Source organism: Lepidochelys kempii, chromosome 1, assembly GCF_965140285.1.
Source record: "Lepidochelys kempii isolate rLepKem1 chromosome 1, rLepKem1.hap1, whole genome shotgun sequence".
NCBI lineage: Eukaryota > Metazoa > Chordata > Testudines > Cheloniidae > Lepidochelys > Lepidochelys kempii.
Window position 1 is genome coordinate 275850106 of NC_136380.1, and position 24418 is coordinate 275874523.

At 41.0% G+C, this 24418-nt stretch overlaps 1 protein-coding gene across 1 annotated transcript in view; it reads left to right on the top strand.

Moving 5' to 3' along the window:
• Positions 1 to 19142, top strand: part of RASSF9 (Ras association domain family member 9) — a 34108-nt gene extending 14966 nt beyond the window's left edge. Inside the window, exon 2 of the mRNA XM_073327609.2 lies at positions 13780 to 19142. Within this exon, the coding sequence (XP_073183710.2) occupies positions 13780 to 15055 (1276 nt within the window). The 3' untranslated portion in view covers positions 15056 to 19142. The remainder of the gene's footprint in view (positions 1 to 13779) is intronic.
• Positions 19143 to 24418: the final 5276 nt, after the last annotated feature.

Consider the following 24418-nt stretch of genomic DNA (forward strand, 5'->3'; position numbering starts at 1 on the left):
AAAGCCCCTTGGGACTGCCACCTGACATGCTGGAATTAGCTCTGAGCCCGTTTTCCACTGGCAGCTTGGGACTCCAGAACCCTGCCTTGTTGAGCCAGACATGCTAGTCTGCTGGAACACAGACCCAGGTCTTTTCCATGCCCCCAAAGCTGCGAACTTAAGCAAAAACTGGTCAGCCAGTCACCTATCTCCAGCACCCAGACACCCAGCTCCCAATGGGATCCAAACCCCAAATAAATCCGTTTTACTCTGTATAAAGCTTATACAGGGTAAACTCATAAATTGTCCGCCCTCTATAACGCTGATAGAGAGATATGCACAGCTGTTTGCTCCCCCTGGTATTAATCACTTACTTTGAGTTAATTAATAAACAAAAGTGATTTTATTAAGTATAAAAAGTGGGATTTACGTGGTTTCAAATAATAACAGACAGAACAAAGTAAGTTACCAAGCAAAATAAAACAAAACATGCAAGTCTAATCCTAATACATTTAAGAAACTGAATACAGGTGAATCTCACCCTCAGAGATGTTCCAATAAGCTTCTTTCACAGACTAGACTCCTTCCTAATCTGGGCCCAATCCTTTCCCCTGGTACAGTCCTTGTTCCAGCTCAGGTGGTAACTAGGGGATTTCTCATGACTGGCAGCCCCCTTTGTTTTGTTCCGCCCCCTTTTATAGCTTTGGCACAAGGTGGGAATCTTTTGTGTCTCTGGGTCCCCACCCCTTCTTCTAAATGGAAAAGCACCAGGTTTAAGATGGATTCCAGTATCAGGTGACACGATCACATGTCACTGTAAGACCTCATTCTCCATTCTTTCAAGGCTGGCCTGCACATACCCAGGAAGGTTTGCAAGTAAACAGAAAAGGAGGACTTGTGGCACCTTAGAGACTAACCAATTTATTAGAGCATAAGCTTTCGTGAGCTACAGCTCACTTCCTCAGATGCATCTGAGGAAGTGAGCTGTAGCTCACGAAAGCTTATGCTCTAATAAATTGGTTAGTCTCTAAGGTGCCACAAGTCCTCCTTTTCTTTTTGCGAATACAGACTAACACGGCTGTTACTCTGAAACAAGTAAACAGAGTCATTCACAACCAATTGTCCTAGTGAATGGGAGCTATGAAGATTCCAAGCCACCATTAATGGCCCACACTTTGCATAGTTACAATAGGACTTCAGAGTAATACTTTGTATTTCTAGCTTCAGATACAAGAATGATACATTCATACAAATAGGATGAACACTCAGTAGATTATAAACTTTGTAATGATACCTTACAAGACACCTTTTGCATAAAGCATATTCAAGTTACATTCTATTTACACTCATAAGCATATTTCCATAAACATATGGAGTGCAACGTCACAGTTGCTTATTAAGTGAGCGCTGTCTGTCAAGTGCCCTGAATGAGGTTGGGTTACTTTGGGGCATAAATACCATGTGATCATGTAATTAAAGTCTGTATCATAATGCATATTAAGTAAGGGGCCGAATTAGCTGCCGCTACCATACTCATTCAGCTGACAAAGTGTCTTGTTAAAGTAAACTGTGTCTTTTTATTCTCCCTTTGTGCATTTGAATTGTATAGGAACCTAACTGCCTGAGTTAAAAGGATCCTTAACTGCTCTGGTGCAAAGACATTTGTATATTCCAAAATGTTGAGACATCAAATATGTGTTTTAAATGTTAAGTCAGCCAGACTTACTGTGAACTAAATATATCACAATAATTAGTTTTCAGTTTGCTTAAGGTGTTTTAAAGAATTGGCTGTAATTTACAAAATACATACCTAGCAAGTGCCTTTCAAAGCTGACAGATTGGTAGTGTTTCTTGTAACTGTCAGTGATATGTATCTCTTAATTAACTACTAAACACTTAATTTCTCATTATAATGAAGTGATATGTACTGTTCATGTACTATCAAAGTTAACCAAAATGTGTCCTTTTTTTTTTCACTAGCCATTCTCTCCTAGGATTAATAGGAGAAATAGAAGGAATTAGGGGGGTAGTTAGAACTTGGGAGATATGAGTTCAAATACCTGCTATGCCACAGACTTTTTTTATGACCCGGGGCAACTCACTTAGCCTCCCTGCGTCTCAATTCCCCATCTGTAAAATCCAGATAATAGCACTTCCTTAGATCATAAGGGTGTTGTGAGGAGAAAGCATTAATGATTGTAAGGCACTCAGACACTATCCTAATGGGTGCCATCTCCATACCTAAGGGCTCGTCTTCACTGGCAATGTTAAAGTGCTGCCACGGCAGCACATTAACGTGGCTTGTGTGGTCGTGGCAGAGCGCTGGGAGAGAGCTCTCCCAGCGCTCTAAAAAGCCCACCTCCACGAGGGGCGCAGCTCCCAGCACTGGGAGGGCAGGTGCACTGTCTATACTGGCCCTTTATAGCGCTGAAAGTTGCTGTGCTCAGGGGGGTGTTTTTTTCACACCCCTGAGCAAGAAAGTTGCAGTGCTGTAAAGTGCCAGTGTAGACAAGCCCTAAGATAGATAGGAAGATTTTTCTACTCAAAATTAATGTCAAATATTCAAAATTTGTGACCTAATTATTTTATTACCATGGCTCTTCATCTCAATACTCAGCCTCTCTGAAGGTCAAAGTGGTTAACCACAAGTTGCTACAGACCCACTACTATTACACAGCTGGAGTAGACATGCTAGCATTACAATGGCTCCATTTTGGTAGTTTTGTGTATACATACTTGTGCATGCTATTCAAAGTTTCTGATATAAATTGGTTCAGGTTTCTTTTGTCTATCTAATACTCAGCGTAGGTATTAAGTTGAAAGATATTCATGAGCATGCACTCCATCTTGGGTTTCTTTTTTCCCCTTTTGGCTCATCAAATACTAGTTGTAAGCAATGCAACCCATTTCATTCAGAAAGTTCCAAAGAGGAACGAAATGGATTAGAAAAGGAAAAAGAATTTGATTGCAAATGAGGCCTTGATAAAAATTCCTTTTGGGGATCACAATTTCAATGTACTTGAATGAAAGCAAGAGAGACAGAGGAGATTATATGGTGTAATTTCAAAACCGGATGGTTCACTGGCTGTTAAAATAATGTAATATATAGACAAAGTGAAACTCATAGAAGACTTGCTCTGCTGCTCTTACTCCACCAGTGCTCCTAAGTACCACATGAGCTATCTATTACGTACAACAGAACTGGGTCAAAAGAATATTAAAGATGCAAAATCAATCATTTGAAGGTTAGGAAACACCAGCTTTATGGTTACTAATACAATCATTTTCCATAGTTGCCTTGTGGTAGGGTCCCTCTGGAAAAAAATAGCATGTAACTAAAGACATATAACATGTATTCATTGGGGCAAATTTAGGACTCTGAAGGCAACTGTCAGGAAAAAGTTTCAGAGGAACAGCCGTGTTAGTCTGTATTCGCAAAAAGAAAAGGAGTACTTGTGGCACCTTAGAGACTAAACGAAAGCTCATGCTCAAATAAATTGGTTAGTCTCTAAGGTGCCACAAGTACTCCTTTTCTTTTTGTCAGGAAAAAGTTTCCTAACTTTTAAGTGCTTGACTTTGCAAACTAAATAATGTTCTGTTAATGTAGTGAGTAGGTAATCAGTTGCTGGGCTCATGTGCTTGGAGTAAGGAGTGTTCACTGGGGTGGAAAGAGCCCAGCTCAGCTACTGCCCCATGTGTTATCCGCAGAGGGGGCCATGGGCCAGTAGGGCTATGTCCAGATAGGGGGGTGCTCAGTTATCTCTCTTCCTCCACTACCACGGTTCTATCAGATCCCCATACAGTTTGTGCTGCTGCTTTGGCAGTGGAATGAGCTGAACCTTAACATGTTCTGTGTTTGGTTACTCTTTTGGCAGGCTACCAAGATTTTCCAGAGGGACACACGCCAGAGAAAGGAAGTGGTAGGTTTTACTAGGTTAAATCCCAGCAGAAGCAGAACAGAATGTCATGGGACAAAGGAAAGGCACTTGTGTAGTCTGAGGGCTTCCCTGCTGCTTAATTTCAAAGGCCTGCTGTCACAAGAATCTTTTATAATGGAAAATGCTAGGCAACCTAAGTATGGGGAATTACCAGCTCCCCTTATAATATTGATCACCTCATTGTGGTGTTTAGGCCCCATATTGGACATGAGTTATAAACTCGTCTCCTTCCGCTATTTATAAGGAAGATGTCTGGGGAAAAATAATTTCAGCCTCATTTTGTAAACAAGGCATACCAGCACAAGACTTAAGTTTTGCATAGATCTTGTGCTGGTCCTTTACATGGGTAAATTTATGCAATGGTACTTTGGGCAGCAAAGTTTCATTTGCTGATGAGTGGAAACAGGCTACCAAACATACCTGCTGCCATGCTGAAAGGGACAGTCTGCCAAGCTGTGATGGCTAAACTTTGCGTGTTGTGCATGTGGTGGTTAGATGTTGCTTGTAATTATTAGAACTGGGAGCCCTGGCTGTTGGGAGTCTGAAAGGACAGGAAACAGGAAGGCGGGGTGGGGAGGGGTTTGAGGAGGCGGAGTGAGAGCTACCGAGGGTGCAGCAGCAGCAGCAGCTTGGTAAAGAGGTTTCCACTTTACAAATAAAGTCCTGTTGAAGTTTGTTAGTACCTTTCCTGGTTGCTACAACAGTACACTAACACTGAACAATTAGAAAATGTTCCCACACCTATCATACCGCTGCAAATGACTGTAACTAGATGCATCAGTGTCGGTTTCAACTAGGGAGCTCCTGCCTCGGCTGCTGCCAGTACTGGTTCTCCAAGAGCAGTCATTATCCACATCAAAGAATTTTTTTTCCGGTGGATCAAGTTGCTAATGTTACTTTTGCTCCTGTTGGAAAGCACTTCTACAAACCATGATCTTGGCTCCCTCTTTGTTCTCAAAACCTCCCCTGTGCCAGCCTACCACAGTAAAGTACTGATGCAGCTTATCTGCCTTGGCATTGTGCCTTCTCAGCAAAGTTGCTCATGGTTACTCACAGAAGTTTCCTTCCAGACATTTTTGGACTGGTAGCCAGAAGCCTTTCAATATATAATGGACAATGATGCTTTGTCTGACAGGATAGTTGATGCAGTGTAGGTCTGTGCAGTTTGAATACTTGGTTCTCTCACCAACAGAAGTTGGTGCAATAAAAGATATAATCTCACCCACCTTGTTGTTTTGTCTGACAGACAGGCAGATTTAAGGTGTGGATACAAGTTATAGAGAGTGTGTACCCTGAGGGTGGTGGAAAGCATACTGTAAATCATTTCACAGTCAAGGCAGATAAAGAGGTGAAGAATTAGCAATGGAGATTTGTAAAGTAATAGCCACCATTGAAGTGCTGACAACCATGCAATTGCTGTGTCATCATTACACTCTCACTCTCACTTTTCAGTGAGTCTTTCAGTGAGAGTCTTCCAAAAGTATTTCTAGAGTGGAGAGTTCCTCTTGCCAGAGGCGGATTTACCATGAAACAAAGAGTGCGGTGGCACGGGGCCCCCAATGACAGCGGGGACCCCAAAATGCAGGACAAAACTCATCTGACAATCTGCTTCTGAGTCCCGTCTGGTGGCGCAGCAGGGCTCAGGCAGGCAGGCTGCCTGCATTCCATGGCCAGTGGCCCCACGCTGCTCCTGGAAGCGGCTGGCTGCTGGCATGTCTCTGTGTGCCCCGGCAGGGGGGAGGCGGCTCCACCCCCACCCCAGGCAGCACATGGAGACCCGCTTCCCCCCTCTCCCCAAAGGGTGCGCAGAGACATGCCAGCAGCAGGGCAAAGGCAGCTCCCCGCTCACGCTGCCTCCCTCCCTCCATGCCGCACCACTCCTGGAAGCAGCCGACATATCTCTGTGGCCCCTGGGGATTTATGTCTCGGCGCATTGCCCCTGCCCCGAGCGCTGACTCCGCAGTTCCCATTGGCTGGGAACTGCGGCCAATGGGAGCTGCGGAAGCAGCACGCAGAGGACCCCCCTGACCCTCCCACGTAGGAGCCACTGTGAGAGGGGTGTGCTGGTCGCTTTGGGATCTGTGCCACACAAGGTAAGCACTGCCCCCCAGATGCCTACCACACCCCAACCGCTGCCCCAGCCCAAAGCCCACACCCAAACTTCCTCCCAGAGCCTGCACCCCTCACCCCCTCCCACACCTCAATCCCCAGCCCAGAGCCCGCACCGAGCACCCAAACTCCCTCCCAGAGCCTGGGGGGGGCAAAAATGAACTTGTACACAAGGCCCCACTCACTCTAAATCTGCCACTGCCTTTTACAATAACTATTACCTGTTTGTTCTTATCAGTCTGATGCCTCCAAATATGTATACCTTTTAGCCTTACAATTTCTGCATTTCTTGCATTTTCCCTAGTGTAACCTCTGCCACCCATCTATCTATCAAAGCATGCCCTGCACTTATAAAGAATCCCATTTTTAGTTCCATTTGACTGTGGATTTCTTTTTTCTTTTCTTTTTTTTTTTTTTTTGGCTCATAGTTTGTTTTCGTAAGCGACTTCTGTTTCCTTTTGTTTGTTTCACTGAAAATATGGGACCTAATTCAGCCACCCTTATCCATACTGTGCTGGGGTAGGCGAGAAAAGGAGGATAGAAGGATCAGGTTCATGGTTTGCCACTGTTACCTTTATTAATGTTGGACATCCAGTCAGGTAGAATTCTGTGATGGACATGTTTACCATATGCATTTCCCCCTCTCTAGAACACATTTGTCCATCAGCCAAAGACAAGACTTTTGTGGTCGTAATGTTTTATCTGTTCATTAACAATATAGTTTACTTACATTCCCATACTCAGGCCATTGTATTTTACAGTTACATTGGTGATAGGGTGACCAGATATTTCGGAAGAATATTAACAGACAAGACTTTTAAGTTTCATTCTTGCATTAAAGCTGTTTGCTATCATTTCAGATCATTATTGTATGTTACATACAGCTAGCTAAAATAGGCTCTCTTTTAACTCTTTATTATAATGTTCCTGAAATATTTAAATTTTAAAAGCCTTCTCTTAACAAAATATTACAGCGCTTGCCATGTACCGAATGCTTTCTTTTGTTTTCAATAACATATCTTAAACTTATGCAATGGTGGCACTCTACTTATATAACCATATCAATTGAAGATAAAAGCAATTGGTCAGGGTAAGTCTCTGTTATGTATTTTTGAACTAATTTATGACTGTTTCTCATTTGCTTTCAAACTGGCTTGAGGTCTGTTGTGTCCAGGAGAGGAAGGATGGTCCCGCGGTTAGAGCACTAGTCTTGGGTTTGCTGCTCTGCCACAGACTTCCTGGGTGGCCTTTGCCAACTCACTTAGCTTCTCTGTGCATCAGTTTCCCATCTGTGAAATGAGGATAATGATGCTGACCTCCTTTGTAAAGCGCTCCGAGAGCTACTGTTGAAAAGTACCTGGGTAGTCTTCCTTTTTCTTCCAGAGACTTATTGCATTATAAGGATTACTCTGATCAGGATGAGCCTGACAATCCTTTGAGGTCCGCTGTGGTGTTCATAAATGATAATGGTAAAATCCTGCCCCACTCCATCTGTGTGGCCATTAAGCGCCCTGACTGCAATGTGATGCAGGAGGGAAGAAGGGGCAGGATTCTGGCACTCCATGTGCAGAGTCTACACCCCTTGTACCCCACAGAGGTGAAGTGTGCCCTGGTGGACATAAAATTGGCTGGAGAGGAGTGGGGGTGAGGCCAGTGTTTCTGGGGTTATGTAGATTCAGCAACTTTTTTCTATGGAGTTGGGCAGTGGGGTGAGTACAGCCTCCTGGAGCCTGAGGGGTAACAGAGTAATTCCAGTTACTGTTTCACAGTCTGGATGTGGGGGACAAAACGTTTCTCCCTTGTGCCATAGGACATCCCCCAGCACATAATCCAGGCAGGCTGCACCCTGGCACAAGTTTTGGCTCAAAGTGCTTTAGAGCAAATGTCCAAGAGCTGGATTTAAACTTGAATATGTAGCCAGATTGAATGAGGATGGTTTGAAAAAAGCAAATTTGACCTTTAAGAGATTCATTCTGTGTTAGGTTTACTATCTGGACAGTCGCTGCAGGAATTTCTAGTGTTTGCTCTTTAAGATTCAAATAAGACTTAACCAGGAAGATACAGAAGTTCAAACAAACCAACCTCAGGACAACACACATACAAAGAAATTATTCAATAATACAGTTGTAGAAAAACAAGTCTAACAATAATAGTAACCGTACATTGCAGCATCGGGGACGCTGGAACGGGGGGGCTATGGCCCCTCCACTTTTTACCAGCCGTAAATGTGAGCAATGAGGGAGGGAGTGGAGAGGAGCGAGCGGGAGGTGGGGTTTTGGGGGGAAGAGGTGGCATGGGGGTGGCGACTTGGGGAAAAGGGGCAGCATGAGTGTAGGGCCTGGGGGGTATGGACAGTATGAAGGCGGGGCCTTGTGGGCAATGGGTAGTGCAAGGGCAGGGCCTCGGGTGCGGGGGAAGGGTTGGCACAACGGGGTGGGGCCACAGTTCAGCTGCCCACCATTCCCCCCCTACACACACACTTTTGGGGACCTTCCATCACCCCGGTGCAGTGTACAGTGAAAGAAGTTACTAAGGCAAAACCGGAAACTTTTTCTCTTTCTTTTTGCAGTAATACTAAGCTGCAAAATTCAGATACAGATCAAACCCTTCCAGAGATTTAGAAATATTCATGTTCAGGGATCTGATTCAGAGCTGTGAACTTCAGATCTGAACTTCCCCAAAGAACCAGAAATCCAATTGGTCTCCAATGTAGGGGAGAGTTGGACCTGGGTTCCCATACGACATCCATCCATTATAGTCGTATCATTTAAGTCTTATGCTGGCAAAAATCCTATTGAATTGAGTTCAGTGGGAATTTCACTCGAATGAGGACTTCAGCATAGGGCACCATAAGATTGTCTCTTTGCAAACCCCTGAAGATCAAATTAAAGCAGAATCAATGCTAAAATGTTTGTTGATCTGCTTTTCCTGATGGTCTCTGATGTGGTCTTGTAGCTCCATACCTATTTTCTAGTGCTGGCCAACAAATGGAATTTCCATTCTACAAAAATAATTAAGATTTTGACATTTTGTTTTCATCCCAAATTGGAAAATTTTCTCCTCTGCAAGGGCAATTTCATGGTAGCTGACACTGGTGGTAGGGCTGTCTGCAGTTGGTAGTTCCCCTCCATTAGGGGAATTTTCTGATGACCAGCTATTGCCAGATTCTGGCCCCCTGGAGCTTCCTGAGTGGCCCAAAGAGTCTGAAAAAATATAAAACAGAATCTCTCCCTAAATGTTCAGTGGAAAGAAACCTACTTGTGAAGCAAAGCATGATGTAATGAGAGGCCATTCCTAATATTAAATACTTTTTTGATATTAAAATGACTGGGCCTCTTTAATAATTACGTTATGCTGGGACTGACAAGAAGAAGCCAGGTTCATAGCAGTCTTGTCTGGTATTAATTGGATTAATTACAATTAAAGAGTGTTATAATTTTTTTTCCTGAAAGACCAATATGATGTGCTAGACTGTATCAGCACACTCTACTGAAAACAAAAATAGCCACAAAAAAGCGATTTGTGTGTGTGTATAAATATCTGCATATATAAATAAAATATTTGTATGATACTGCAAGGTGAGATGTGACTCATGAATTCATCTTTGATTAAAACTTGAAAGCAGTAATAATATAGTGAATCTAATGAAAAACAAATGATACAAATGCACATTGTAACTAAACCCATCATATTAAACCATTCAGCAATCTACAGTATAGTTCTGATGCAAGAATTGTATCCAAGCCTATGAATTTTTCTTCTTTCTCTTCCTCCTCCCCCACTTTTATTTAAAAGGTGGTACTATTATTATTACTGTGGCTGTTTGATGTATGTATTTGTATTGCAGTAGCACATAGGCACCTCAGTCATGGACTAGGACCCCACTATGCTAGGCACTGTATAAGCAGAACAAGCTGACAGTCACAGGCCCAGAGAGCTTACAGTTAAACATGACTGGATGGGATACTTGAAAAACCGAATGGAAATTATATATAATCCAAGGAGACCTTATTTTACATTCTCAATGTTTTATTTTTGCAGGCAGAATAGCTAGTCACAGTTTTCTATGTTGCCTTTTGGGGTTCTATTGGGATTTTCTCAAGTTAGCAGTGTCTTTCCATCAGTCTGCTTGTTGATCTTCTGCTGAAGCCAGTAGGAGTTCTGTGTAAAAACTGATGGCAGGGTATAGTTTTAAGTGTCTATTGGTACATTGTATTTACAGACATTTTAAGGTTACTTGAAGTTTTGCTAACCTCATAGGTTCACACCTGCCAAGACTTTCTAGGTAGTCTTTAAAGTAATTGGAGGTAGGGAGAAGGAGGAGAAGAAGAGGAGCATTTACTTAGTTTATATAATCTGGTATATACTGCCAGTGTACCAGAGAGGACAAAGATAACATTTTACTGTAACAAAATTAAGAATGAAAAGAATACCTGTCCCAAAGAGTTTACATAAAAGTCTAAGGAGAATGGCGAAAGAAGCAAGAACTATTATAACAAACTGGGGAATAACAGATGAGGCAGTAGTACTGCAGAAAGTATTCCCAGAAGTACTGGGAGTTACAGTGGATCACAAACTGAATATGAGCCAACAATATGACACAGTTGCAAAAAGGCTAATATTCTGCTGGGATGTATTCATAGGACCATTGTGTGTCTCTACTCAGCACTGGCGAGGTGTCGGCCAGAGTACTATGTCCAGTTTTGGGTGTTACACTTAATTTAAAAAAAAAAAAAAAAAGGGAGGGGGGACAGCTGGAGAGAGTCCAGAGGAGAGCAAGCAAAAGGATAAAAGGTTTAGAAAACCTGACTTCTGAGAAAAGGTTGAAAGAAGTGGGCATGTTTTGTGTTGAGAAAAGAAGACTGAGGGGGAACCTGGTAAGTCTCCAAATATGTTATTGGATGTTACAGAGACGACTGTGATCACATGTTGTCCTACCTCCAATGGACATGGAGAAGAAGGACATGCAGGTTAGATATTAGGAAAAAATTTCTAGCTCTAAGGATAGTTAAGCTCTGTAATAGGCTTCCGAGGGAGATTGTGAATCGCTATCACTGGAGGTGTTTAAGAACAGATTAGATAAACATCTGTAAGATGTGGTTTAGGTTTATTTAGTCCTGCCTCAGAGCAGTTGGATGAACTACATCACCTCTTGAGGTCCCTTCCAGCCCTATGTTTCTATGATTCTATAAGTGCAACTAAATGAGGAAGGTGATGCTCTACTGTGCAATACTGATACCTGATGTGGTGTTATAAGAAACAGAGGCAGATCCTGTAAAGTAATTACCTCAGCCAGATACCAGTATATTGTTTCTTACACCTATATGTGTTTGCACTTATTTCATTTTTGTTTGTCTATCAGCTTTTTTCCACTTTGAATATCATAGACTGATAAATTACATTTGATTTCTCTTTCACTTATTTCTTTATTAGCAGCTGGTATAGTTATTTGAGCAACTATCAGGTACATTTGATAACGATTATATTCATTTGTATAACCTTTACTTGACTCTTAGCTTCTACAGTAACTCGATATTCCATTCTGCATTTTACTTTGTGCATACCGTAGCTTAAAGCAAACATTGTTTGTTGATTATTGTAGCTGAACTCTATTGCAATAGTCTATTCCTGTTAGTGTCATTTAACTACTAATCTGTCAACAAGTAAAAACATTTTTTATGATATCCTGTGCTGTGTAAATTTACTAAAATATGACAGATATTGACTTTGTGGCTTGTGACACATTCAGCAGTAATGTCAATTGATCTAATGTTTTCCTGTTGTGTTGTGTTTTTTGATCTTTGCTATCTGGGATTTTTACTGCCCACTATGTGCTTCAGTAATCTGTTGGAAACTCTGATTTGCTTAAATTAATTACAGTAAATCACTGACCTTTTAAACGGGGCCTGTTGGAATAAGAACCTGTGACTTATTTAGCGAAGTATGAATTTTACACAGGAATGTCCTAAGAGAAGAGTAACACTGCATTTGAACCGAGTTCTCGTGTACTATATAACAGTAATAAAATATTTACTATATGTTATATAAGTAGTCCGTTACTAACCCCAGTCTCTTGAGGAATCTTGCCTCCATACAGAGCTGAGTCAATCACAATTCAAGTTTTTGGATTACATTTAATCTCCCAAACAGGGTAATAATTTAAAAAATGAAACCAGCAGGAATGTTTTAATAAGCAGGATGTAACACTAATGAATCCAGCTTAGGCGCTAATCCTGCTATGGCACATGAGCCTAGAAAAACACTGTGACTCAGTCTCAGATGCTAACTATTGTAGCATCAAATACTTTCTACGTCGACCACATTTCCATTATCCCTGCATTTTTCAAGCTTTCTACATGGAAGTGGATTAAAGCTCGTTCATTTGAATCTACAGAGATTCACCGTAATGTATTGTGCTCAGAGGATGTGTCTAGAGCTAAACAATGGGCCAGGTCCTGGGGTATGGCCAGGCTGCATGGGGGCTCTCTTCCCATTCTCTGGGGCCACTCCTCAGATATAAACTGAAGCAGTTTAAGGAAATTAATCCTGGACATCTGCTCAATGGAGCCGTGTTCTGGGCATTCCTCTTCACTGCATCGCCTGCGCTGGCAGCAGGAAGGAGTGGAGCTGTAGATGCCTCTATGACAGCTCTGCATCAATGGCTATAATCCTTCCGAGATGCCACATCTCTGCTGGTGATGTAGAGTATTACCGACCTCAAGCAGTTGGAAATCATAAGTCACTCCCTCAAAAATCACAAAATGGGTGTAAAACTTATGAGTGGGGTTTTTGGTGGGGTTTTCTTTTTTGGGGGGCAGGATTAGAGCCTAATCTGGATTCATTAGTGTTATATCCTGCTTATTAAAACATTGTGGGGGGGAGTTGGGTTTTTCTGTTTTAAATAAGCTTGGGGTTCTTTTTATTTGCTTATTGGTTTTGGACCCCTTAACATTCACTCAGGTCACATTTTGATGCTTTTCTCCACAACTACAAGAGCTAGATTTATTATTTTATTTTTTTAATGAAAGCTGAGATTCTCCCATAATCATTTGAATACAGGATCTGGGGATTTAAGAAAAAACACTGTATATCACCAAGACTTTCAATAAAATTAATGAGAGTTGGCAACGCTATGATGATGTGGGGCAAAGGAACTGCACCATACCAGATTTGCCTCAGCATCACAATATTTCTTATTATTTTATCTCCTGTAGGGTTCAGATGATTCTTGGTGATTCAGTGATTCATTCAAAAAAATCTGGACATTTATCCCAAGCTTCTGAACGTGTATTATTTTATAAATTATACTGCTATCTTGTGAGAAAAGACTTTCTTCTGAGATTCCCAGTATTCCTTGATTCATCTGGGAGCATAATACAATTAGAATAGCACTTTATATGAATCTATACTTCTGCTCTTTAAGTGAATTTCACCCAGGAGTTCAGAGAAAGGGTGGGCCAGGGTTTTAAAATTAATATATAAGTATCTGAAAAAAGAGATTTGGATTTGTAGTTTGGCTAAAATTCAAGTAGGTTGGTATTTTTTTTTTTTTTCCTTTTGGTCCAGTGAGAGAGAAGCAGGCAAGGCCGGTGTTCTCTTAATTTACATTTTAGGATTTTTGTATATTTTTGTTAAAGGTATGGGAATTTTACCCACCATTTGGCAGTTTATATCAAGAATAAATGGATTGTCATTTTGATTTACACACTGCATGCCACTGACATAACTCATATTTGATGTTTCCTTATTCTAGATCTCCAGACAAGAACATGGCTTCTGATGAAAGGGAGATAGTGGTTTGGGTATGCCAGGAGGAGAAGATTGTGTGCGGACTGACAAAGCGCACAACCTGTGCTGAAGTGATCCAAGCTCTACTAGAGGAACATGAAGCTACATTTGGAGAAAAAAGGTTTCTTTTTGGACAACCTCATGATTATTGTATCATAGAAAAATGGAGAGGCTCTGAGCGGGTCCTTCCCCCGCTGACAAAAATGCTGAGACTTTGGAAGGCCTGGGGAGAAGAGCAACCCAATTTGCACTTTGTTCTGGTGAAGTCAGATGCTTTCCTCTCATTTCCATTGTGGAGGACAGCGGAAGCAAAGATAGTACAAAACATAGGAAGACAATGGGAGCTCAGCCCAGTGAATTACATGAAGATGTTGCCAGTGGATAAGCAAAAGAGGATTGTTAGAAAGACTTTCCGGAAACTGGCCAAACTTAAACAGGACAATACTCTGCAAGACCGAGACAATATGGAGACATTGATTCATCTGATCATTTCCCAAGATCATACCATTCATCAGCAAGTAAACCGAATGAAGGAATTGGATATGGAAATTGAAAAATGTGAAGCCAAATTCCACCTAGTTCAGGTAGAAAATGATGGAGAAAATTATGTGCAGGATTCTTATTTAACGGCCATTCCAAATGATGCTGAGCAACAAACAAATGTGCCACATGGTCAACATCAGATGCATGAATACTTGAGCAAAAGTGATGGAATTTTGCAGATGGAAGAAGGACTGAAACATCACAAACTATTAATTGAAAAGCTCTGTGCTGAAATTGAAAAAGAGGTAAAATGTGCATGCACTGAAACAAATGGAGATGGTAAATGCATGGCAGAGGCTTTAAATGGCCAACTAGAATCCTCAAATTTAGAAAGTGTCACATATGAGTTGGAAAAAAGTACGAAAGATGGCTTGAGAATCCACTCTCACTTGAGCTGCATTCAGAAAGAGCTTACCTACAGGGACTTGCTGCTGCAAAAGAAGGAAAAAGAATATGAACTCCTTGCAGAAGAATTTAATTCACTGCATATCAAAGACAAAACTGAATCCAGATGTCCAGCTAGCAAAGAGCAAGCCAAAGGCAGCGAGGTTACCAGCAAGTGTGTCGCAATGCCAGACTTTGTTCGTAAAGTGACTAATTTAGACATAAATGATACGGACTCTGACACTGGAATCAGCTCGACTCATAGTCAGGACTCTGAAACGGCTTTAGGAGACATGATACTGTTGTCAACATAGCTGGAGACCATCGTGAACATGACAAAGAGCAATATAAAAATAACCGTCTTTGGGGGATATTTATCCTTTTAATACTCTTGTTATCATAGGGTATGTCTACACTGCAGCTGGAAGTGAGCCTCCCAGCCTGGGTAGACAGACTTGTACTAGTAAGGCTTGAGCTAGCTCTCCAAAAACAGTAGTGTGGATGTTGCAGCTCGGGTTGCAGCCCAGGCTCTAAAGCCTGCCCGACCCCCTAGGCTTGAGAGCCCCAGCTGCAGCCCAAACATCGATATCCACTGTTTTTAGTGCGTTAGCTTGAGCCCCACTACAGCAATCTGTCTATTCAGGCTGCGAGGCTGTGGTATAGACATGTCCGTATCATCTCGGACCTGAAGGTGTTGACCACTCTGGCCCCAATCCAACAAAGCACTTTAGCATGTGTGTAACTGTGAACACAAGGGACTACACATGTGCTCAAACTGACACACATACTTTAGCATGTAAATAATCCCATGTGCTTCCAGTTACACACATGCTAAAGAATTTTGCTGGATTGGGGCCTGAGTGCTTAGTGTTTTGTAAGACTGAGCTTCATTGAGACAAAAGTATTCTGATGGGAGATTGGCCTGAACCAAAATTCCTGATCTGAAACCCCCTAATCTCTCTGGGTCCATCTCTACATCTGACTAATCTTTTAGGAATGTGGACATAAGGGATAGACCAACTTAGACAGACAACTTGATTCTCTGCTCCATTACACTAGCTTTATTCAACTGGAGTAACAGGGTGTAGGATAAGGCACATAATTGGTTAAAATGTAGTTTTATGATACTGTAGAGCAGATATAAAAAGCAAATACTTTTTACATTGTATATTTAAATTTCATTACCACAGATCACAAAGGGTAAAATTTTCAAAAGCACTTAAGTACCATTTTCAGAAGTGACTGAGGTACATAGATTTATGTCGACACTGCAATTAAAACCCAATGGCTGGCCCATGTCAGCAAAGGGGCTGTTTAATTGTAATTTAGACATTCAGGTTTGGGCTCGGGCTGGAGCCCAAACATATACCTCGCAATTAAACAGCCCCTTAGCCTAAGCCCCTTGAACACAAATCAGCTGACATGGGCCAGCTGTGGGTGTTTAATTGCAGTGCAGACATACTCTAGCAATCTCAGTCACATTGACTTTCAGCAAGATTTAGAGTCAAAAGCTAATCTGGAATAGGGTAAATGAGAATTTAAAGAGAATTGTTCCTGATTTAATACCATGTTTGGAATTTCTCAGTCCAGAATGAGAGCTTCCATACATGGAGTTAATAAGGAATAATTAATTAGGAATAGGTTTATTGGAATAACTCCCTGTGGTAGACAAGCTCTTAGGCTTCTGGAGACTAGATCTTCAGATATTTAGGACCTAACTACCATTGAAATTGGTGGGAGTTAGATGCCTAATACTTTTGAGGATCTGGCCCCTAAGTCACTTAGGAATGTTTGAAAATTTACCCTGAAACCTGACTAAATGTATTTAAGGGGAACTATGTACAGTGCTAGCTAAGCAACACAAAGTTCACTCAGATCCTGGACTTAAGTCTTAAATGATGAATGAAAAGATGACATTTAGATGGCATAAATCTAAAAGAATTTCAACTATGTTCTTTTCCTTTCCTATACTTTGGTGTTCATTAGGGTCCTCCCATCACCCTCAAGTGTCTGCCAGTCATCTGGTTTTCAAAATGACTAGAAAACTATGGTGATAAGATTGTAAATATGACTTTGGAGAGCAACATTTCCTGAACACCACAAATTGTTTGTTTTTTAAAGACTTGTGAACTCTGGACTTTATGAAGAGGGTTTGTGTTTGCAGGTATCTGTCTTGGCTGACAATATATTTTATCACTCAACATTATATAGAATACTTGGGATGCTTCAAGTGTAACGTGGAGCTCAGATACATGCGTTCTGATGGAAACTCAGATTTACAGCAAACAAGATATCTTAACTTTTTAATAATTTATTAACACAACTCAGCATCTTTTGTACTCTGTGTGTCATGTACTGATATTAGACGTTGCATGCACTTCTCAGTTCAGAACTTTGAATGTTGAGGGCAGGCTAATGTATTTCATGAGTTCTTGTGCAGTTAGAGATTTTGTCTGTGTCAGCAGTTTTTATAAATACAGTTTCTAGCCTGTCTTTTCCTATTGAAATTCTTTCCTGTGCAGAAGGCCAGCACAATGTCTTTGGGCCACTTAATTCCCACATATGCCCTTCATCAAAATAGGGTTTTTTTTTTTGCAGAGCTGGGTGAGTAATTGATTTTTAAATTAGGTGGCAATTCCAAAAATAATAATATGAAGAATTAGGTTTGGATTGAACTAAATCTGAAAATTTCCAGAATTTTCAGTGAATCAGAAGAGTCCATTTCAGCTCTGCTCTGGAGTAGGGATTCAAACTTGGGTTTCCCACATCCCAGGTGAGTGCCCTCCTAGAAGGTTAAAATGAGGGAAAGAGACACCAGCAGCTTCACTGCATTTGCTGCCACCAACACCAGCTACTGCTGATTGCTTTGCGACTTGCTCAAACCATATATGTCAAATCTGCGGATTGACCAAAACTACATTTTCCATTGAACAGACAATTAGTATGAAAACAATTTTGCCTAGCTCTCTTTATGTGATCCACAGACCTTGTGCTGGCCCTTCACAAAAAGGTGAATTTCACCCACACTGCATGCTTGATTGTGCACCCATCCCTTGTAATGTGCAGATTTGAAGGATATTGCTTTCTATTGAGGAAAAAAAACCCAAGAAAACCAAGGCTGGATACAATTTTATTTAAAAAATAATCCACAATGGTTTGAAGCTCAGCCTCACTGTCTGAATCAAACCTGAATTCCTTAGATAGGCTTACATAAGAAATGCCATACAGTACATGCTCAGTGCTGTTTTAGCTCCCACCTGTCGCTAAATCCCTTATTAATTCAAACTTAGCACACCATCCAGGTATTTTGGGGGAAAAAAACACTTTCCCAATTTTATCCTTTTGTCGTCTTTCCCTACTCAATTAATAGAACATAAGAACGGCCATATTGGGTCAGATGAATGGTCCATCTAGCTCAGTATCCTGTCTTCCAACAGTGGCTAATGCCAGATGCTTCAGAGGGAATGATCAGAACAGGGCAATTATCGAGTGAACCAGCCCCAGTCATCCAGTCCCAGTTTCTGGCTGCCAGAGGCCTAGGGACACTCAGAGCATGGGGTTACATCCCTGACCATCTTGGCTAAGCGCTATTGATGGACCTATCCTCCATGAACTTATCTAATTCTTTTTTGAATCCAGTTATAGTTTTGGCCTTCACATCCCCTGGCCATGAGTTCCACAGAAAATTGTCTTTCTCCTAGATTGGCTACGATTTTTGCCTTCCCTTGGGAACTGCAAAATATTAAACCCTTATGTTCATTTCCTGTCTCTCAAGTCATGTTTCTCTGGCCCTTGAACTCTGATTTTATGACTCATGCAATTCCATTGGGTGAGCAATGCTTGAATAAGGGAAGCACAAAGAAGTGCTGCATGGTGGTGCAACAGCTCAGAGTGAGGGGGAAAAAAATCTCTGCACCAAAGAATAAAAGGGTATGAATTAGAGTACAATATAGGGAAAGTCAGGACACTGGATTCAGGAGGAGGAAGGGAGAAGTGTTATTTTGATGCCAGATAGTTATCTGTTGAGGATGGGGAAGAATAGCCAGATGAGTGGGCCTGCACCACTGCTATTTTGAGTTGGGATAATTTGGATTCAGATATGTATCCAGGACAAGAACCTCAGTTGTTATAAAATGGTGTAGCTGAAGTCAGTGAAGAGGCACTGATTTACACCAGATGAGAATTTGGTCTGCAAACTCGCAAGGGCTTCACTGAAGAATTCCCTCTTGCATATATAAAATAACCTATATAACCTCTGTTATTTTCCCAGTGTATCCTGGATATAATTTCATGTTTCTGCATGATTAATGTGTAATTTTACAAATTTTGATAGAACCAGATAAGTAAAAATTTAATTACCTGTTTCAGGCTCTTGACGACGCTTTCATTTAGAAGACAAATAAAAGAACATAATTATCACTTGATTATGTAGAAGTGTACAGTATTTGCCATTCATTTACATGGTCAATAATTACAGTGTAATTGCAGAATTATTACATGATTATCTATATTCTGCAATACCCAACAAATTTTCACTTCAAAACTAAGGGCCAAATTTGATCCTCCAATCTGAGTGCATAAAGTGGAGGGATGGGGGAAATGTCTTGTGTGAAATATGTGCATGTATTTATGGGCCCTAATGCAGTGCATCTGAGTCTAGCAAATAGGTTAAAGTTCAGAGTTGAACCTTCATTCTAAGGCTTGAGGCTGACAACACATATAAGCTACCACTTTTCCCAAAGGCATCATTGTTGATTTTTTTACATTTCCACTCTTTAATGAAACAGACTACTGGAGTATCCATGGTGGCATTATTGATGATTGAAATTCAAATGGTATATTGTATGGCAAAAAGCATATGTGATGGGTTTGGTCACAGAGATCACCTGATCTGCTGAAATTACCTCTGATTTCCAGTTCCAAAAATAATCCCCCCTGCCACCTTGGGACTCCAGAACCCTGCCTTGTCGAGTCAGACATGCTAGCCCGCTGCAACACAGACCCAGGTTAACACAGACCCAGCTGCAGACTTAACTGAAAACAGCTCAGCAGGTTACCATTCTCCAGCACCCAGACACCCAGTTCCCAATGGGATCCAAACACCAAATAAATCTGTTTCACTTTGTATAAAGCTTATACAGGGTAAATTCATAAATTGTCCGCCCTCTATAACACTGATAGAGAGAGATGCACAGATATTTCCTTAATTGGAAATTAATCACTCTGTGTTTATTAATAAACAAAAGTGATTTTATTAAGTATAAAAAGTAGGATTTAAGTGGTTTCAAATAATAACAGAGCAAAGTAAGTCACCAAGCAAAATAAAGCAAAAACACTCAAGTCTAAGCCTAATACATGAAGAAACTTATTACAGGTAATATCTCTCCCTCAAAGATGTTCCTATAAGCTTCTTTCACAGACTAGACTTCCTAGTGTGGGCCTAATTCTTTTCCCTGGTACAATCCTTGTTCCAGGTGGTAATCGGGGGTTTTCTCATGACTGGCAGCCACTTTTGTCCTGCTCCACCCCCTTTATAGGTTTGGCACAAGGCTGGAATCTTTTGTCTGTGCTTGTCCCCACCCCCGTCTCATCAGTGGAAAAGTACAAGGATTTAGATGGATTCCAGTATCATGTGACATGGTCACATGTCCTGTGAGACCCCAGCCTCCATTCTCCCTGGGCTAGCCCACAGGTACACAGGAAGGTTTGCAAGTAAACAGAGCCATTTACAGTTCATTGACTCTGAAGCACCCTTAATGGCTTCCACTAGATATGTCTACATCAGTAATACAAGATTATATCTTATTCTCCTAACTCCAGACATAGAAATAATGCATGCAAACAAATAGGATGAACACACTCAGTAGATTGAGATTTGTAACAATACCTTACAAGAGATCTTTTGCATAAAGCATATTCCAGTTACATCATATTCACAAGCATATTTTCATAAAACATATGGAGTGCAATGTCACAGCAGAGTGATATTCTTTACTCAGTAATATTTCATTAACTTTATTCAGCATAAATTATCTATCTCCAATGTATGTCATGTTGTCCACATTGGATCATCATCTTAACATAGAAAGTAGAGAGCTGGAAAATGGAAATCCCTGATCCCCCTGACCCCCCCCCCCCCCCCCAAAAAAATTCATGTTTTTGAAAATAATTTCATCCCAAACCAGGACAAAATGTCAAAAATGTGACATATTTTGCAGGAAGGGTCTTCAAGATAAAGGTCAGTTACAGGCAATCCAAAAGTGATTTTTTTGGCTTCCTAGTTTCCTGCAGAGAAGGTTTGTCAAATTCACAAGTGACATTGACAAGAGCCTGCAGCCTGGCTGCTCTGACTCCCAGCCTCCCCACCTAAGCTCCAGGGCAAAGAAGCATAGACAGGCAATTCTCAGACTCTCAGCCTTCCTTCCAACTTTGCCAACTCGCTGCCTCTGCGTTCTCAGAACTTGTGGGGAAGTCAGGAACAGCCCACTAGGAAAGCTTTTGTCAATTTCACTGACAGAAAGTAAAATTGACAAGAGCCTTCAAGGCAGGCAGCCAGAGACCCTGATGGGAAGTGGGGCTGTGGGTGTTTGTTTTGTCAAAACTGAGATCTTCTCACTGAAAATTTCAGTTTTCTGAAAAGGGCATTGTTTGTCAGAAAATTTTTCCATTAAAAAAAAAAATTGACCAGCTCCAGTGAAGAGGAAGAACTATTGTTCTAACTAATGCCTTGGCTTTCACACCGGACATGAGTTTTCAGAGATGCTAAGCCCCCCACATGCTGACTGTCTTCAACTTGAGTTGTTGGGGGCACAATATCTCTGAAAAATCAGCCTCATATGATTCAGTCCTGCCCCATTGAAGTCTGTGGGAGATTGGCTATTAACTTCAATGGGAGCTAGATCAGCTCTACAGACTTTAAGGTCTGATCCAGGAAACTATTCCAATTAAGGAAATAAAAAGCACATGTTTAAGTTTAAGCAGGTGCTTAAGTATTTTGATGAGTTGAGAGTTATGTACTTAAATCTCACAATACATCTGTTTAGCAAATATGTATGAAAGTCACAATTTTACAGAACGGAAAGCTAATGTATCAGAATAAAAATAAACTCTAGAAAACCTGACTAGAATTCAGATTTTTATACCTTCCAATTTAGTTGGATTTTTTATATTAACAAAAACACTTAAAATTAATTAAAATTAAATTAACACTTAAAACTGAGTGCAAGTCCATTTTCCAAAGGGTTATGCAGTTGATGAGCTTCACAAAATGTAAAATGTATGTGCTAGATCTGCTGAATCCCATGTATGGGTGTGAAAATCTAGTCATTTGTGCATGTAAATGCAAGCTTCTGCTTGTGTAACCCGTACATATACATTTGGCCTGACTCACCTGTTCCTTGAGCATTTGAAAATTTGGCTTATGATGTTTATCCCCTTCACTGACTTCCATTTCTGGAGAATTTTTCTTTTGAAAATTAAGCAATCCCTTAGTAAAAAATAATTATTATTATCCTGATACTCACTTGCTTATCTCCAGTAAAATAATTAAGTCCTCTAGGACAAAATAGCCTTGCATCACTACCTAGGTAAAAATCCAGAGTCATTTTGACTGATTGTTTTCATTCAGAAGGATCAGATGCAAAGACATCTTGGATCAGAAGTTCACTTTTTGTTTTCTAACTGCAAAATTTTGTGAAAATAAAATTGAAATGCCCCACAATGCAGAATATTACATGAAGACATTATATTAAGGTGTACATCTGAGCCCACGCAATGTCTGCAGCTCAATTCTAGACCGTAGATGTCAGAAGACAGCTACCTGCCTGAGGAAATGGCTGGCCCTTCCTCCATATACAATAGGACTTCGGAGTTACGAACACCAGAGTTACGAACTGACCAGTCAACCACACACCTCATTTAGAACCGGAAGTACACACTCAGGTGGCAGCAAGGGGAAAAAAAGGCAAATATAGTACAGAATTGTTAAACTTAAACTACTAAAAAAAATAAAAGGAAAGCATCATTTTTCTTCTGCATAGCAAAGTTTCAAAGCTGTAGTAAGTCAATGTTCAGTTGTAAACTTTTGAAAGATCAACCATAACTTTTTGTTCAGAGTTATGAACATTTCAGACTTACGAACAACTTCCATTCCTGAGGTGTTCATAACTCTGAGGTTCTACTGTATTCAGAGCTCTAGATAGACATCTTAGCCATTTTTTTCTCATGAAGCCAGCATTATCTTATCATACAAGCCCTGGAGAAGCATGGACTCTTCTGAACTGGTATTAGATTGTGGTGACAGACAAATTCTTCTAAATAGAATCTACAATGTTCAGTTCTTTCAACTGGTCTAGATCATGTGAACATGAATTTTATCTGAGCTGTTCACCCACCTCTAGTTTGATTCCAATTCTCCTTTCTTTACTTCAGATAGTTATCAGTCATGTGTCTGGGGCTCCATGCAACTTTCACTGATTTCAATGTCTTCCCAGCCCTGAAAGGACTAACACCTGACCACACCCAAACCTCTTTCAGTCCCTTCCTTCAGGGAATAGTTTATTAATTAAAACAAAAAAAAAATTCCAAAGTGACACAAACCAAAGCTGTTCTACTGACCAACACAGGCCACAGGGCCCAGAAGACTTTGATTCTGTGTGTCTGTCTTTCTCTTCTACAGGTCCAGTCACAGGAGCCAGCCTTCAGATGAACTCTCAATCTTTTATAAGGACTACCCGACCCCTCCCAGCTGGGTTTCAAACAGGGCTAGCTGGTCACAGACCTTCTGGTCCTTAAGTGTGTGTCACAGTTCCTGGAAGTGAGTCTTTCAGGCCCGGCTGGCAGACTCAGGCTAGCAGAGCTCACACCAAGGCTCCAAAAATAGTTGTGTGGATAGTGCTTTGAAGTTGCTGCTTGGGCTAAAGCTCAGGCTTTGCAGCCCACCCCTATCCCTAGACTTCATTCTGGGAAAGGAAGAGAGAGAGTAGGAGCCTAACTGTGGGATGAGTAAAAAAATGGAATGAATTAAAAGGAGGAAGGATAAAAGGAAGCAAAACCAAACCAAATCATAACATTCATATTCCTAAAACATGGTTACAAAAGGAAAGAAAAACAAAGGAATACACACAAATGGAATGGAGAATTCTTGAAAATTTGACCCATTTCCTGGGCACAAGTGAATTCAGGTTTTTGGATCACATCCAACATCACTGTATTTCCAGATTTCTTTTGAGTCAAATTGGGAGTCAGATACAACCATTTAACATTGAAGTTAATCTTCTCGTGGATCAGGTTGGCAAGGGAAAGTGATATCATCTTTGCGTGGAGTCCTTAAATTGACACTGGTTGTCTTTATGATTCAATTCAACCACAAGTTAGTGTGCTTGACAGCGTTCACTTATGTAGTAGGGAAGAACGATGTGCTCCACTGCAGGAATTATTAGTGAAATTCTATGGCTATGTTACACAGAAGGTCAAACCAAATGATATTAAGTTGCCTTCTGGCCAACTAGGAATGATTTTGAGGATGGTCAGGCCTAGTGTATACTAACTCATGTTGTAGATTGAATGAAGCGGATGAGGGGGAATGGGAAAGAGCTTATGCCAAAAATCCTCCCCGTTGCATGATCAAGTACAGGGTTATTGCAGCCTTAGGCCACAGTAACCCCTAGTGAGCTTCT